At 34.9% G+C, this 17,098-nt stretch overlaps 1 protein-coding gene and 1 pseudogene across 1 annotated transcript in view; both read left to right on the top strand.

Annotated features, from left to right (window-relative positions):
* Positions 1 to 17,098, top strand: part of LOC133052844 (cilia- and flagella-associated protein 47-like) — a 190,760-nt gene that overhangs the window by 102,315 nt on the left and 71,347 nt on the right. Inside the window, exons 12-14 of the mRNA XM_061137676.1 lie at positions 3,434 to 3,559; positions 4,438 to 4,666; positions 10,316 to 10,537. Of these exons, the coding sequence (XP_060993659.1) occupies positions 3,434 to 3,559; positions 4,438 to 4,666; positions 10,316 to 10,537 (577 nt within the window). The remainder of the gene's footprint in view (positions 1 to 3,433; positions 3,560 to 4,437; positions 4,667 to 10,315; positions 10,538 to 17,098) is intronic.
* Positions 15,579 to 16,202, top strand: LOC133052463 (ras-related protein Rab-11A-like; annotated as a pseudogene).

Here is a 17,098-nt window from a genome sequence, read left to right as displayed (position 1 = left end):
ATGGTATTTCATTTTTGATGGCTGAGTAGTATTCCATTGTCTATGTGTGTGTATATATATATGCCATATCTTCTTTATCCATTCATCTGTTGATGAACATTTAGGTTGTTTCTCTGTCTTGGCTATTGTGAGTAATGCCGCTATGAATGTAGGAGTGCATATATCTTTTTGAATTACAGTTTCATCTGGATATATGCCCAGAAGTGGGATTGCTAGATCATATGGTAATCCTATTTTAGATTTTTTAAGAACCTCCACACTGTTTTCCATAGTGATTGTACCAACTTACACTCCTACTGACAGTGTAGAAGGTCTCATTTTCTACACACCCCCTCCAGCATTTTCAATTGTTAAATTGAGAATGATGGATAGTGCAAAAATTTTTTTCTGTGTAGATTGTTAAAGGCTTAAGTTTCAGTGCTGAATGGCAGGTCTTGTCTGTTTTCAAGTTTTCTCATCTTCTCCACTTGCTTCAAAAGTTTACCACTCCTGTGAAACCTATTGAATCCTGTTCTGCCTCATTCTTGGGGGACTGAGACTTTTCAGAAGAACTGGAGGCCATCTGGCAGGAAGACACTGACTTTTCAAATTCCAAACATGCCTTACCCATCATCTGTCCCATCACAAAGCCAAGGAAAGAAGAGTCTTTCCTGCCTTAGGCTGTCCTTTATCTTTGTCTCATTGTCCAGGGACCTTCCTTAATCAACTAACCTTGCTCACTCTTGCCCTTCAACTTCTGCTTCCCTCTTAGCTAATTTGGGTGAGGATGACAATAGGGAGTTAAGAGGAGACTGTATCCCTTCATTGAACAGGCTTGTTCCCAAAGAGGAAGAAGAGTGAATACAAGCTATGCTTGCCTATTTACCAATCCAATAAACCACTCTATTTTCCACAGAGAGGGAAACAAATAGCAGAGGAAATTAGGCAGTTAGATCCATTAAACTGTTGTCTCTGCACTACTGAAGAGCAGTTTATACTGTTGACCCACCCCACTCCCCTCATCAAGCTCTAAAGTGAAAGTGAAGTCAGTCGCTCAGTCATGTCCGACTCTTTGCGACCCCATGGACAGTAGCCTGCACCAGGCTCCTCCATCCATGGGATTTTCTAGGCAGGAGTACTGGAGTGGGCTGCCATTTCCTTCTCCAGCATCAAGCTCTAGGCTTCCACATACCCTGGGGTCTCTCCTTACTACTCTGATTGTTCCTTCTCAGCACATGTGTATTACAAATTTTGCACACATTTTCAGAATTTTGAAGATTTTTCTGACAAATTTTGATGTTATATTCTTCTAATATACTGGATGGATGGGATGTGAGATATCAAATAAGACAATGTAATAGAAAGAGCAGAGGATGAAAAGTTGCAGTACCTGGGTGGAAATTCTATTTTGGGTTCTCACCTCACCATTTTACCATAAGCTTTTATCTTTAGTACTCAGATCCTTAAACATCTGTTATTAAACAAAATGTGCTTTATGGGGGAGCAGCATGATACTAGCGGTGTGTTTATAAAAAAGAAAGGCTTTTGTGAAGATTCTTAGACTATAAATAACTGAAATGTATTATTATTATTGTCATTTTATTATTATTGGTATTATAACTTATTATTATTACTTTACCTCTTTTTTCTATTTTTCATAATGCCCCCTCCGCAAATAATGAGGAATTACTGTACAAAATACTGCTATCTCTTTAGAAGGAAAAAAAATGGAGTCTTTGTATTTGTATGATAATTGTTTAAAATAATGTATCCATTTGGGTAAGCATTACTATAGAAAGATATCATGATTCTTAAATAGTCTAAGATATCTTCAGAAAAATGCAGGCAATGATTTATAACATATATTTAGTGCCTTCCAGGCATATGACATTCTGTGCTGAGTGCCTTATATTTGTTATTTCATTTAGTCTTCTCAACAACCATGGTTCAATACTCTTATTAATCTCACTTTGCAGATTAAGAAACTGAGTCATAAATGACCAAAATTTGATAATGTTCATATCCAATAAATTTATTTTCTTAATTAAAAAAAATGAGTCATAGGGAGGATGAGCACATTGCTCAGGGAATTCTAACCAAATTTATGAGACCTCAGAGCCTCCATATGTAGTTTCTGTGCTCTAGAGAATGATACGTTAAGTAAAGGTGAAATCTTAAAACATACTAAGTATATCCAAAAGTAAAGAAGTATGACTTATATGTAATAAAAATCATTAAGTTGTTAAACTTAATATGTCAAATAAAAAAGTATCATATGAACCCCTGAGTTTAGTTGAAGTGTACAGATGTGGGTTTGTACCCCACTAGGAACCTTTTGTCATTTGATGTTGACTTGAAAAGGTGCTGTCTAATGCAGTATCATTCTGGCAAAATGACTCATTCTGTCATTGAATTTTCTAAGGCTTCCTTCTATGGAGTCTGCAGTGGCTTAGCATTGTGGAGATGTGCATACCTACTGGGCAAAAGTTCTCTGGCAAATTCTGAATGGCTTTGTACTGAAAGGGTGGAAGAAATTTAGTATATACCAAATTATTTATATGTGTTGCTGCCTATAAAGTAATCCTCAAAACAAACACATGAGTTCAGAGCCCTTGATTTCATTTTATGGATAAAAAACAGATGTTTCAGAGAACTTGTATAATGTACCCATGATTTACTAGCTCGGGAGTTGTGGTGCGAAACTTTCATGTTAGATCTTTTTAATTGCACAGGGCATGCTTCTCTGATGGAATAACATTCTGTGTATATGTGTTGTATTAAACATTTTATTGTTATATAATATATATTGTATTCTTATATAATATGCATACACATATATATGTAGATAGATAAGTAGATATGTAGGTAGATAGATATCTGGTGGTAGGTTATATCTGCTTCCTTTTCTTGTTCAGCATTGCCTGTGGTGGTTTGAATTACCATAGTGGCCAAGTCACAGCAGCTCTAACTGGAATAGAGATCAAAAGCTGGAAAAAATGGAATCATAACCAAGCAATGCTTTCATTTCAGAAAATTAACTAGAAAGAAATTACTTTGTTAGTGACAGTCTTTTTATATATGATTTTGAGCACTATATATAGTAATTCTAAAAATTTGGGTGTAGAAATATTTAAAAGACTATATGTACTTGTTTATGCTAAAGTTGAACATTGTTCATTCTCCAGTAACTTTGATATATCATAATAATTGCCTTATAAAGTTCATTCAGTTCAGTTCATGTCACTCTTTATTTTCTTCTTATTATACATCTTATTCATGAGTAATGGGAACTTAGATTTTTTATTTTGTACTGTATGTATGTGTGTATGTATATATATATACATATTTACTGTAATGTTTATATATATATAATTATGAAATTCAGGTTCAGTAATTTGATAGTGAATTCACAAATGCTTGTTTGACCTACTCTGATCCAATATGTCATTTGTAGAAAAGGATGCCAGTTCTGTGAAGGTTGAAAGCAAGAGTCTGCTTGCCAGTCGAGAAACTGGCTTACCCTCTACTGCTCCTGGTAAATGTAGTGGTGCTGAGCCTGCAAAGAGAAAATTGTTTATTGGTATGTGGCAAATACATAGTGTACCTCTCCAACCCAATCCAAAGCATTATCTGTTTAATATTATTTGATTCAAAACTTAGACATTTTTCAAGTAATAAGAAATTCATGAAGAAAGCTGAATTTGTCACTAGTTTTGAGAGGGTCATCTGCTTTACCCGCAGCTCCTGTGGCTCCTGCATTGCAAGTAGGTTCCCACTGAGCCACCCGGGAAGAACATGTTGCACACAGATAAATATGTGAACTTGATATTGTTATTTGCAATTAACTTTTCAAATATTCCTTTCTCTGGGTATGGATAATATTGAACATTTTCCCTTAATTGAGTGGACCAAGCCAAATTAAATGCTGAGAGGTTTTGAAATGAGTGTGTGCTTGTACAATTACATCAGCAGATATTTTTGAAAACCAAAACATGATAAAATCATTTTATATTCTTGAAAATTTCTTTAGCTTGAACATGTTTTGTTTTATCGAAGTGCTTCACTTGGACAGAAAGTCATTTTGAATCCAAAACCAATTTTTTGTTTTTATAAGTTATTCAGCTAAAGTTTAATTCTGTCTAATAAGTAAAACTGAAGAATTGTCTAAATATTTTACATATGTAATATAAAATGAAAGCTTCCATTTTGGGGAATGTTACGACATGAAGAAAATTTAATAGTTTTCTTTATTGAAACATATCTTTTTAAAGTATTTCTGTTGGCCATTTGAAAATAAGGTTTAATTTTAAGCTACAGTAAATTGATCAGAGTTTCTTTGAGAACGTAGAATAATGTGCAGAATGAGTTCCATTTGTCTGCATACAGATAGGACTAGCTGACAGATTATTTTACCTTATTGTCAAGTAATCCTTTTTTATAAACAAATATGAATTTTAGGAATGGAAATAATACCTGAAAGATTAAAGTCAAGCAAATATGAAATGCCAAAGAAAGGCAATAGATTTATGAAAAAGGAGGCAAAAGACAAGGAATTCTTTTCTCCTAAAGAAGGAACAAGGACATATGACTTCTTTCTGAAGACTATAAATGCAGTTCAGACCTGGTTCAGTCTTTTCGGTTGGCCTGAAGGCCCCCATTCTCTTCGTATTCCAGAGACTGTAAGAAGGTAACAGCTATATTTTTCTCTAACATTTCTCTATGTTTGCCTTGTATCATATAAATATCTATTTAGTGAGATTGTTTGAAGTGAAACTCAATGTTAATTTATTCTAAACTGATCAATTATGAGGAGACTATTAGAAAAGCAAAAGGATGCAAATAGAAATTTTTGAGTATGCATGTACTTTTAAATTTCTTCTAAACATCCAATGATTTGGAGCAAGCCCTGAAAGTCTCTGAACCTCAGTTTCCTCATCTGTGAAGTGAGAATGGATGATATGGGCAAGATATCCTTTTAAACTTGAAAAATTTAGAAACTGTATAAAACAGGATTATTTTATTTCTGTATAAATGAAATTCAGCTGTCTATCAAGAGTGTCATCAGGGTGATGGATAAAATAGTGAAGAGGGAAGACACAATTTCTTTGATACTATCTCCTGTTTGACAGTATCTTGACCTCTTTCATGTGTTGTTTTATTACTCAGAATGTTTAAAACAGTTAACTGCATTGGTCATATCAAGCCACTTAATTATATTGTTAATTTTGACGGGAATTTAGGCACCTCTGTTGTTAATACTGTAGTGGTTCTTAGAGTTTTCCTACCTCCTTTTTCATCACTGGGGTAACTTGCTGGCACCATAGGGGCAAGTACTAATCTGTGTAACTAGACAGGCTGTATTAGAAGTTTTGCATCTATACACAGGCATGAGCTTGGTTACTCTGTTTAGTTTTCCTGTATCTTTTTCAGTTTTTTAATAAATATTATCAGCATCATAGATTGAATTGCTAAGTTATAGACTCAATCATAAATCATCTGACTCCAGGGAATTTTTTAGAGAAATTATTCCCTTATAATTTTTCAGTTTTCTGTTTTGTTGTTTTTTTCTACTGAAAAGTGTATCTAGTTTTAGTGTATTCTAATTATTTTTTTTTTAATTTTCAGAGAAATCATTGAGCATTTACAATTCATTATGTAACACTTGTAACTAGTAGTAGTATGGTTTGTATGTTTAAGATCGCTATAATTTTAATTTTATATTTTCTTGATTTAGATATTTTACTTTTATGTCTCATAATGAATAAGCTGTTAGATTGATTTATTCATCTCTGCATTTTCTAAATACTGCTGATTGATTTTCTTTGTGATTTACTTTTCCTTTAAACTTGAATGGTATGCTTAATTATTTTCAGGCCTATAAATTTATTTCTATTCCACATTGAATGCATCCCAGAATTTTTGCTATTAAGCATTCTCAATTTTTGTTGCTTTTGATAGAGCTTATGATTTTAATTTTCAGTTGCTAATATTTTACTATAATATTGATTGCTAATTTGTTGTATGTTATTGCCTTCTGTGTCGTTATTTACTTGCCGATTCTCACTAATTGTTGGGCATTTACTTCTGTTACTTTGTTTGGTTATTTTCTTAAAAACAATGCTAAGATTGAATGTGTCTGTTTACAGGTGGTAGCAAACATTTCTAGATGTTATATAGGAAGGTTCTCAGAGGCAGGATCACTTCATCAAATAAAAAAACGTTTAAAAAGCTCTTATAGTTTTGGATGATTTCCTAGTAACTGTTCTGTTTTTTATCCCTACTGGTGACTTTGTGGGTCTCCTTGTTTCCTGATGGAACTGAGATCTTTGATTTTTTTGATAAATGAGAAGTAGCTCATGCATACAGCCTGGGCAAAGGCAGTTCTAGAGGAGTAGGAGGGGCCTCTAGCTCTGGGAAAGAAGCTATTCACAACCAAAATTCTTGAATTGTTACATTGTCCAAGTAACAGTGTTATTGAGTGGTAATTCTTTGTTTGGAATTTTTGGATCATGGACTCTCAGGCTAAGAAGATACTTTTACAAGGTCATGTAATGTTGCCAGTAGTTGACCCCCTCCTCCTACATTATCCCATACAGCTAGAATCATTCAGTATTTCTGATGAGAAGTTTGATGTCGTATTTTGTGAGTGTGTGTGTTCAATCGCTCAGTCATGTCCGACTCTGTACGCCCCCATCTTTGCGCTCCCAGGGGTTGTAGAACACCAGGCTTCCCTGTCCTTTACCATCTCCCGGAGCTTGCTCAAACTCATATCCATTGAGTCAGTGATGCCACCCAACCATCCCATTCTCTGTCGTCCCCTTTTCCTCCTGCCTTCAATCTTTCCCAGCACCAGGGTCTTTTCTAATGAGTTGGCTCTTTGCATCAGGTGGCCAATGGCCACCTGATTTTGTGAGTACCACGTTCATTCTCTCAAAGTTATTTTATGGTTTCCATTATTTCTGTTAATCTATTCTGCAAGTTATTGAAGTAAAATCTGAGTGTGGGAACATTTTATATGATATTGATATATTGATATTTATATATATATATTGATACATTGATATATCAATCTACTTGGCTTTCAGTAGACCCTCTCACTTAGAAAACTCATTTTTAACTGTTTTTCTCTGCCTCATGTTCTGCTGTTTCCTTCCCTTTGTTGTCTCTATTTTCGCCATTCTCTCTTTCTTAATCTCCTCTTAGAATGATGGTGAACTTCCATGACTAATTCAAATATGCAGCTGTAATATACGTTTGTGGTGCACTGCCAGTGGAATGTCTTTCTTTATACTTAGTGATGCTTTGTGCCTTAAATTCTAAATTGTATTTTATTAATATAGGCATTTTTCTTCTGGTTAATATTTACATAACATTTTGAAGCTTTTACATAAATCTTTATATCTGAGGATTTTGGTTATGTCTCTTTGTATACCCTATATTTAGCTTGTTTCATATTATTCTTTTTCCTTTATTTCAAGTTTTTGGTTTGTATAAATTTAATGCAAATACTATGAATTTAGATTTAGATCTGTGATGTTTTTAAGTTCTTCTGTTTTTCTGTCTACCCTCTCTCTCCTTTTTTGCCTTCTTTTGCACTGATTAACTGTTCTCTTATTTCATGATTTATCCTCTACAAGCTTAGAAATACACTTCTATAATTCTTTTAATGATTACTTTACACATAATGACATACATATAAGTTATTGAAGTCTTATCATAATTAATAATTTTATTCTCTTCCCTGATGTTACAGGGAATTATATGTTAACTTTATCTTCTTCCTTCCAACATACACTATTGTTGTATAATTATATACTTTATATTTATATATATATATATATACATGTATATATATATATATATATATGTAAAATATCTGGAGTGTATGTATATCCTGGATATTGATGCTATTATTATAATCAGTCAACATTTGCTCATATATTTACTGATTTAATTTTTCTTCATTCTTTTTATATCTTTAATTTCTCACTCAAGATGATTTTCTTCCTCTCAAATAATTATCTTTAGATCTTTGCATTAAAGTCATCGGTAACAAATTCTGTGTTTTGTTTCTGAAAATAGATGTATTTTTTTCCACCTTTATTCTAATTGTATAATTTGGTATAGGATTTAAGGTTGGCAACTATTTTCTTTAAGCTTATTTAAAATATGTTATTTTCTTCTGTATTCTGTTTCTGTTAAGTCATCTGAAATTTTAATTTTTACTGCTTTGAAGATATTTTCTTTTTGTGGGTAAGCAGAGCACTTTTAAGAGTTTCTTTTTACATTTGGTTTCAACAGCTTTACTCTGAAGTCCTAGGTAAGTTTTCTTTGTAGTTATTCTTATCGGGATTCATAGTGATTCTTTCATCTGTAGTTTGATTTTTGTTGTTGTTGTCAATTTTGAAAGTTCTCACCCTGTGTCCTTTCAAGTTATGTGACTGCCGCATTCTTTTGGGCTCCTCTTCTTCGCTCAGTCTCCTATATTTCCCATCCTTTTGTTGTTCTGTATTGCAGTATGGTACTTTCCTATAGCCTGTATTTCAGTTCATTAGTTTGCTTTTCACTTGACTTAACCTGCTGTTAAACTCATCCATTGCTCTCTTAATTTTACTTACTGGATTTGCTTATCTGTAAATTTTCCGTTTAGTCTTTTTTTAATATAATTTATAGTTCAGTGACAAGATTCTCAATTTTAAACATAGTACATGCGCTGAATTTAAAATCTGTGTCTTATAACTATTATAAATGGGGCCTCTGTGTGCCCACTTATTATTTATTATTTCTTTCATTTGCACTCATTTTCCCCCCGTTTTTATTTGTTCATTGATTTGTTTTAATTCTATTTTGGTCTATCATTTATCTTTTTCATAATTTTTTCATAGAAATATTTTAAGGCCCATGATGGTGCTAATTTTCTCCATAAAGTATTTGATTTGTTGGTGATTTCAGGATATACTAGGTTTATTATTTTCAGAAGGTTGAGGAGAGAAAGGTCAAATAACTTTCATAAAGTCACAGAATAAGTGTCAGAGCAAGGCTTTGAGGAACGATACTGAAACCCTTAAAACTTATAGTTTCTTTTGAATTTGCTGTATATCCCTACTAGCTACTAAACTAGAGAACTGCCATTCAAAATGGCCCCTTGGGGACTTTTTATTTGTTAGTCTAAGCTAGTGATGCATTTGTGATTCTTATTGCTAGCAACCAAATACGCAGAATAGTATTAGATCTTTCATAAACTGTAGGTAGCAAGAGTTGGTTGGACTTTTTTTTTTTTTACTCCATTTGAAAATTAACATGCATCACAACTTGGTATGTGAGGTATCAGGAAATAGAGATTGTATTATCTTACATAAAGAGCAGAAAAATCACAACTTGGTATGGGAGGTATCAGGAAATACAGATTGTATCGTCTTACTTAAAGTGCAGAAAAATATATGGAAACAATAGCTCTCTGGACTTTATCTCTAAGGTGAGGATCCCCACTCATGTGGCCAATGTGGAGGATGTGCCCTTCTAAGTATTAAAGTATCAATATTGAGCAAATGTATATAAATGTGTCTTTGTGTGTGTGTGTGTATGTGTGTGTGTGTGTTTGATGAATGTTTGAAATGTCTTATAAATTATTGTAGGCATTATTGTCTCCAATTAATATTGTACAAAATTGAGTTGAAAGTGAAAGTCACTCAGTCGTGTCCAGTTCTTTCTGACCCCATGGACTGTATCCATGGAATTCTCCAGGCCAAAATACTGGAGTAGTAGTCTTTCCCTTCTCCAGGGGATCTTCCCAACCCAGGGATCGAACCCAGGTCTCCCTCATTGCAGGTGGATTCTTTACCAACTGAGTCACAAGGGAAGCCCAAGAATACTGGAGTGGGTAGCCTATCCCTTCTCCAGGGAATCTTCCTGACCCAGGAATCAAACCGGCGTTTCCTGCATTGCAGGCGAATTCTTTACCAACTGAGCTATGAGGGAAGCCCACAAAATTTGAGTTAAATAAGTTTAAATAACTCATTATACTCACACAATTGTAGGTAGTGGGTCTAGAATTTAACCTTTATTCTGTTTTTCCAAAGCCCTTAACATTTTCTAATCACAGTCCAATCTTTCAGACTTAACAGCAGCACCATTAGATAATGATGTGTGCTTAAAGCAAGTTACTAGAAACCTCTGGGGTTATTAAGAAAATCAAATTTTTACTCACAAAAAATAGGTAAATGAAGTGAATTGTATAATTTCTCAATTGATTTTAAATAGAACTGTATTTAGTCATTGAGAATGGTTTTTTATAACATTTTAAGATGTTTTTAATTTTAATATTATTTTCCCATAGGGATGTGTATAAAATACAAGTGTACTCATCAGCCCTATCGGCCAAAAAATTTTCCAGACAGAGTGACTTTTCCAAATATAATAAGACCATTTATGATGTACTGGTCCACCTGTGTGGAAAAATGCCACCTGGAATTAATTCAAGTCAGTCTTTACCTGTGGATTACCCTGAAAGGGTGATTCAGCTTCACTGCCAACATTCTTTACTTCTTGAGTTTCTCAGGTAAGAGAATGGTTATACTAATTTAAAAATGTAATTATGGCATGGATGGATAGATAAGTAAGTAGATGGGTGGGTAAATAGATAAACAGACTTTGATATTATTTGTCTTTTTGTAAAATATTTCCTAAATTTCTATAATATATATATATATATTTGTATGAAACCCAGTAATATATACCTTAGAGAAGTCATAGAAAATAAGCATTTTATGACCTATTGAATTTATAATCTAAGGCAATCATTCTCAAACTTTATCATGCATCCAAATCATTGACATAGTGTATTAAGCAGGTTACTGACTCTTCCTCACAGAGTTTATGATACTAATTTGCATTTATAACAAGTTTCCAAGTGATATTGATACTTCTGATCTATGACCTCATCTTGAGAATCTTCATGTAAGGCAACTACAGAAATCTGTTGAACTAAAAAAAGGATGAAATCAATAAATGTGTTCCTCAGATTACTGTTAGTATAATCTCAAATTCTGGATACTGTGAACTTTTAGTCTGCATATTAAAGTGTTTTAATATTTAAAAAAGTAAGCATATGAAAGGTTCCATAAATGGTTGATAGAAAATACCAGAAAAATACTTGTCAGCATAATGTCTATGTTCCTCTGCAAAGATTAAATGGCAAGTGGCTTTCATTAAAAGTCTCAGGGGAATGTTGGTGGATTTATAACACTTCCTCTGCCTATATTTGCACTATCTTTGTCCACTGGAACTCTCCCCATCCATAGGCAGTGTTACTACTCCAATTACTATGCTCCTGCAACCACAAAGTTACTAACTACCACTTAGTAACCATTTGTTACTTGTAACTATTTATGGGCTTTATGAAATAAATAATATATTTTGAAATATAATATTGTGTTTCTATATGTTGCTACTTTGTATATAGAATCTACTCCAGAGTTGGCCGGAGATATTCATTCACCTTCTTTAGCAGAGATGGGGGTGGAGGGTAAGAAGAGGAAACTTACAGTAGGAATGCAAATGAAAGATTTGGTGTTCAGTTGTTTTGTTTTGTTTTGTTTTAATTTCCAGATCACAATTTTTCAGTCCCTAGCAATACTATAGTCTTAAAAATTAGATGGTACCGTACAAAATATTTTTTCTTTGTGTCTTAGGCTTTCACTGTCATGTCAGTAACCAAAACTGGCTTAAGTTTCTTGTCGCTTGAAAGGGATATAGGAGTTTCAAAGTCACTGAAGGTGACTGAGTTAAAACCCAGGCAATCTGTTATGGAGGCTGACTGAATCAGAGGGACTCCACTGAACAGGCAGAAGAGTAGGAGATGGCTGTTTCTGCAGCCACAGTATTAATGAAAAACATGTGACGACTGGGAAGTAACTGGGGCAGTTATGAGAGACCCTCTTGGTTCTGGGTGGGACTAAGAGGAGAGGTTTAAGATCCCCATCTCAGGCCTCAGCAGCAGATGGCCACATGTCAACTAGGCTCCAGGTGGAGAGGGAGAGGTCATTGCCAAAGAGACTGAGGATCCAGAAAAGTAATGCCACCTGCATGCAGGTACAAGAGTCCCTCTCCCCTGCCTCATGGAAGCCCACTTCAGGGCTGACCCACATTCTGAGAGGCCTTACACAATGTGGAGACCCTTCCTTTAGAAAATAATATCAAATTCAAATTACAAAAAATATATACATAGCTTTAGAAGAAACTCACAAAAGTGAGGCAACCTGAAATTGAAGCTCTATTTGCTCTTCCCAGATGCCATCTTGTTGGGGGGATGGGAAGGTCTGAAATTTTGACTGTTTATCCCAAAGAACAGAGTTGCTGTAATGGGACTGTTCAGGGTAGAAGAGGCTAAGATATGTGAAGATCCAAGACTACATTCCACCCTGTTCCTCTGCATCCAGTCTGGGTGGGAGAATGAGAAAGATGCTGTCAGTTAAGGAAAACAGCACATTTGTGTGTAACTATATAAATTACTTTGAGCACCACTGACTTACTCATGAATCTGCATATCTCATTAATATGTAAGCATGCTGAGGACAGGAAGCATCTCTGATTCATCTGGCATCTCTAACACCCAGGGTCATTGATAACATGGAATGGAGCCAAAGTTCCTTAAATATTTATTTATTAATGTTGTCTCTCACAGAGATTTGCTTTTTGAACTTATGTAGTGAAAGGAATAAAACCTTGAAATTGGATCTCAGGACAGTCCTAAAATGGTATGGAAACTTTTGCAAAATATAAAAAATTAGGGCTAAAAGGAGAAAAGGTAATGAGTTTGCATTCTAAAAAGAAGTATAACCAGTAAGAAAGGGTCAAGTTGGAGAAAGGTAGGGTATATAATACTGTGACTGCCCTACATTGAACATTATGTATAATGTTAAACCATAAAGTCTTAAAAATAACTTTTAAGGCTTTTATTCTGTAATATCTGTTAGTTTGCTAGAGAAACCATAACAAAATACCACAGACTAGAAGCCTTAAACAATAGAAATTTGTTTTCTCACAGTTTTGGAACCTTGAAGTACAAGATCAAGATGTCTGCAAATTGATTCTCTTCTGAGGCCTCTGGCTTGGCTTGCAGACACACGCCTTCTCTCTCTATCCACATGATCTTTTCTCTGTGCAGAAATCTCTGGTGTCTTTCTGTGTGTCTAAACTCCATATTCTTGTAAGGACACCAGTCAGATTGTATTAGGGCCCAGTCTGAGGGCTTCCTTTTACCTTAATTACCTCTTTAAAGGCCTTAACTCCCAATGTAGTCAACATTCTGAAATACTGAGGGTTAGGATTTTAACATATGACGTTTGGAAGCACATACATCAGACCACAATAATACAGTATGTCTTCTATTTTTTTTTAATATCATGTAAGTGAGTGTTATATTTTACAATAAATTTATATTTCTATATTTGAAATAATATTCTTAAGGTTTTCTGTCTTTTGTGTCTGTTATGGAATGAATTATGTCTCCCCAAAGTTCACACTTGTTGAAACCCTAACCCCCAATGTGACTGTGTTTGGAGATAGGGCCTTTTGGATGTAATTATGGTTAATGGTGTCATAAAGGTGGGACCCAAAGCTGTCTCCTAAGGAAGAGAGGTCTCACCAGAAACAGAATTGGTTGGCACCTTGCTAATTCTTGGAATTCTGCCTCTAGAATTGTGAGAAAATAAATTTCTATTGTGCAAGAGACCCAGCCTGTGGTATTCTCTTATGATAGCCTGAGTTGACTAATACAGTGCCTAATATCCTTTGATATAATTTCATTTGTTTATATTCAGTAATCAGTTTTATAATGTGATTTTCATTGGGGAAAAAAGACTTTTTTATTTGTGATTTCTATAATATAAAAATATAAAAGCAAAATATAAACATCAGGTATCCTACATTGAAACTGTAAAGTAGAATATCACATAAAACTACTATAGCTGTTACTTTCTAATTTCATTGACTATTTTTTAACTTTGCTTAACATTTTACTGTATTTCCTTCAAGTTTATGGTATTTGTTTCTTAGTTGAAATTTCCTTCCAAACATATTTTTTTTCATTTTTATTTATTTATTTTATTTTTTACTGTATTGGGTCTTCATTGCTGCATGGGCTTTTCTGCAGAGGGCTTCTCTCTAGCTGCAGTGTGTGGACTTCTTGTTGAGGTAGCTTCTCTTGTTGCGGACTATGAGCTCTAGAGCTCATGGGCTTCAGTGGTTGCAGCGCGTGGGCTGGGTAGTTGTGGTTCCCAAGCTCTGGAGCATAGACTCAATAGTTGTGACACATGGGCTTAGTTGCTCCGAGGTATGTGGAATATTCCCAGATCAGGGATCGAACCTGTGTCTCCTGCATTGGCAGGTGGATTTGTTAACACTGAGCCACCAAGGAAGCCCCCCCACCCCCGCCGAACCTTCCAAACATATTGTAATCCTGCTTTTTAAAAACTTAAACCTTTCCCCATGTTGTTAAAAACTCTTCATAAACCTCACTTACAATGAGATACCATTGTTTTCAGAACCATTCCCAGTCTGTTGGACTCATTGATTTTTAAAATAAATTGTTCATATACCAAAAAAATATACTTAGGAAAACTAACCCTCTTCCCTTTATAAGTAAATTAATTTCATTCGTGATTTCACTTCTTTTCTCTTTAAAAATTTATATCAGTATTTCTGAGCAACATCATAAAGAAGTGATTCTGGAATAGTATACTGAAGTAGATTAAAAGCATATGACTTTTGAATCAGACAGATGAAGGCTTAAATTGTAACTTTTTTGTACTTTTGTCTACATGTTTAAGATCAAATTTCAGTATCTGTAAAATTGATGCTGATAATTAATAAACTTCTTTGGTTGATAAAAAGTATTAGAAATAGAGACTTCCCTGGTGGTTCAATGCTAAGACTCCATGCTCCCAATGCAGGGGGCCAGGGTTCGATTCCTGGTCATGTAACTAGATCCTACATACTGCAACTAAGAGTTCACATGCCAGAACTAAGACCTGGTAGAGCCAAATAATTGTTTTAAAGTATTAGAAATAATAAGATGTATATTAGATGACCCATAGTAGATTTTTATTATTAATTTGAATAAACTATGATATATGGCTTTGATATGCTAAAATGTTTTCTTTAATTATTCCTGTATGGTAACCATCCGTGACATACCAAAAAGTGACTCTTGTGATATTTCAGGAAATAGAATATTTTAAAAATCTCTTCATCTATTAGAAATAAATGTTTTGTTGATATAAGAATGCCAGAAGGGACTTCCCTGGCTGTCCAGTGGTTAAGACTTCGCTTTCCAGTGCAGAGGTGTGCTGGCTCAATCCCTGGTTGGGGACCTAAGAACCAAAAGACATAAAGCAGAAGCAACATTGTAACAGATTCAGTAAGGACTTGGTGCACAAATGCACATCAAAAAAGTGGTGCACATCAAAAAAAAAATCTTTGAGGGGGTTCTTTACTGGGTCCGGCAGCTGAAGCTTGGTGCTCGGGTTACCCCTGCAGCGACGCCCCCTGATCCCACCGGTACCACGGCTGCTCCTACCCCTTCATTTCTAAGCCACACAATGGGCACCCATGACGAAGAGTACAACTACCTCTTCAAGGTTGTCCTTATTGGAGGTTCTGGTGTTGGAAAGAGTAATCTCCTGTCTCGATTTCCTTGAAATGAGTTTAATCTTGAAAGCAAAAGCACCATTGGAGTAGAGTTTGCAACAAGAAGCATCCAGGTTGATGGGAAAACAGAGCAAGAACAATACCACGGCACAACATCAGCATACTATTGTGGAGCTGTAGTTGCCTTATTGGTTTATGACATTGCTAAACATCTCACATATGAAAATGTAGAGCGATGGCTAAAAGAACTGAGAGATCACGCTGATAGTAGTATTATCATCATGCTTGTGGGCAATGAGAGTGGTTTGCACCATCTCAGGGCAGTTCCTGCAGATGAAGCAAAAGCTTTTGCAGAAGAAAATGGTTTGTCATTCATTGAGACATCTGCTCTAGACCCTACAAATGTGGAAGTTGGTTTTCAGACAGTCTTGACAGAGATATACTGCGTTGTTTCTCAGAAGCGAATGTCAGACAGACGTGACAATGACATGTCTCCAGGCAACAATGTGGTTCCTATTCATGTTCCACCAACCACTGAAAACAAGCCAAAGGCGCGGTGCTGTCTGAACATATAAGGCGCTTCTCTCCTCTCCTAGAAGGCTGTGTATAGTCCAATTCCCAGGTCTGAGATTTAAATATGTTTGTAATTCTTGTGGTCATTTTTGTGTTTATTACTTCCTCATACTTATGAATTTTTCCATGTCTTAAGTCTTTTGATTTTAGCTTTATAAAAACATCCATTTGTTCCGAATGACTGCAGCTTTTTTTTCATGCTTTGGCTTCACTAGCCTTAGTTTGATAAGCTGAATGTTTGGATTCCTCAATTATTGTTTACTTTTCATCATGGAAGCTGTCACTGTAGGACATAATAGAACCTGATCCCTTGAAGTTCAGACCTATTGGTCTTGATTAAATCAAATTAAGAAGACTGTAGAAATAAGCTATCATTTTGCCACAGAGCAGCTTATAATTAGCATACTCTCCTCTCAGTGCAGAGTATATTTCCATAAATCTAAGAATTGCCCTATAAACATAGCAGAATTTTGAGAGCGTATAAATTTTCCATAATTCTGGAAGTCAGTTTCTAAAATGCCTTAATAGGGTTATTTAGTTTAGTAAATTTTGTTCTTTAATTTTTGTAAACATCAACGTTGATTACAGAGGGGCAAACACTTTTTTCTGGAGAAGAATTATCTTAATAAACACAAAAGACTGTGATGATTTCAGTAGTAGCTGGAAACTGGAGAGACTGGTGGAATTCCACCTGAGGTGCCTCTGTTAGAGTAATCAGGCAGCCCAAGTCATTTAACTTATCTAATTTCCCAGCAGTATATAATGTGGCATTTTATTGCTCAGGCAATAACTGGTTTAATGCTCTTAGCATCCGAAGGCAAAGTGTTAATTTTGTCTTAAAACCTTCCAGTAAATGCAACCTAGTTTTACCACCATAGCCACCAGCAGGCATGGCCAA

The sequence above is a fragment of the Dama dama genome, chromosome X, assembly GCF_033118175.1.
Source record: "Dama dama isolate Ldn47 chromosome X, ASM3311817v1, whole genome shotgun sequence".
Taxonomy (NCBI): domain Eukaryota; kingdom Metazoa; phylum Chordata; class Mammalia; order Artiodactyla; family Cervidae; genus Dama; species Dama dama.
The sequence above is the reverse complement of the archived record's forward strand: the minus strand, read 5'-3'. Positions and strand labels throughout refer to the sequence as shown.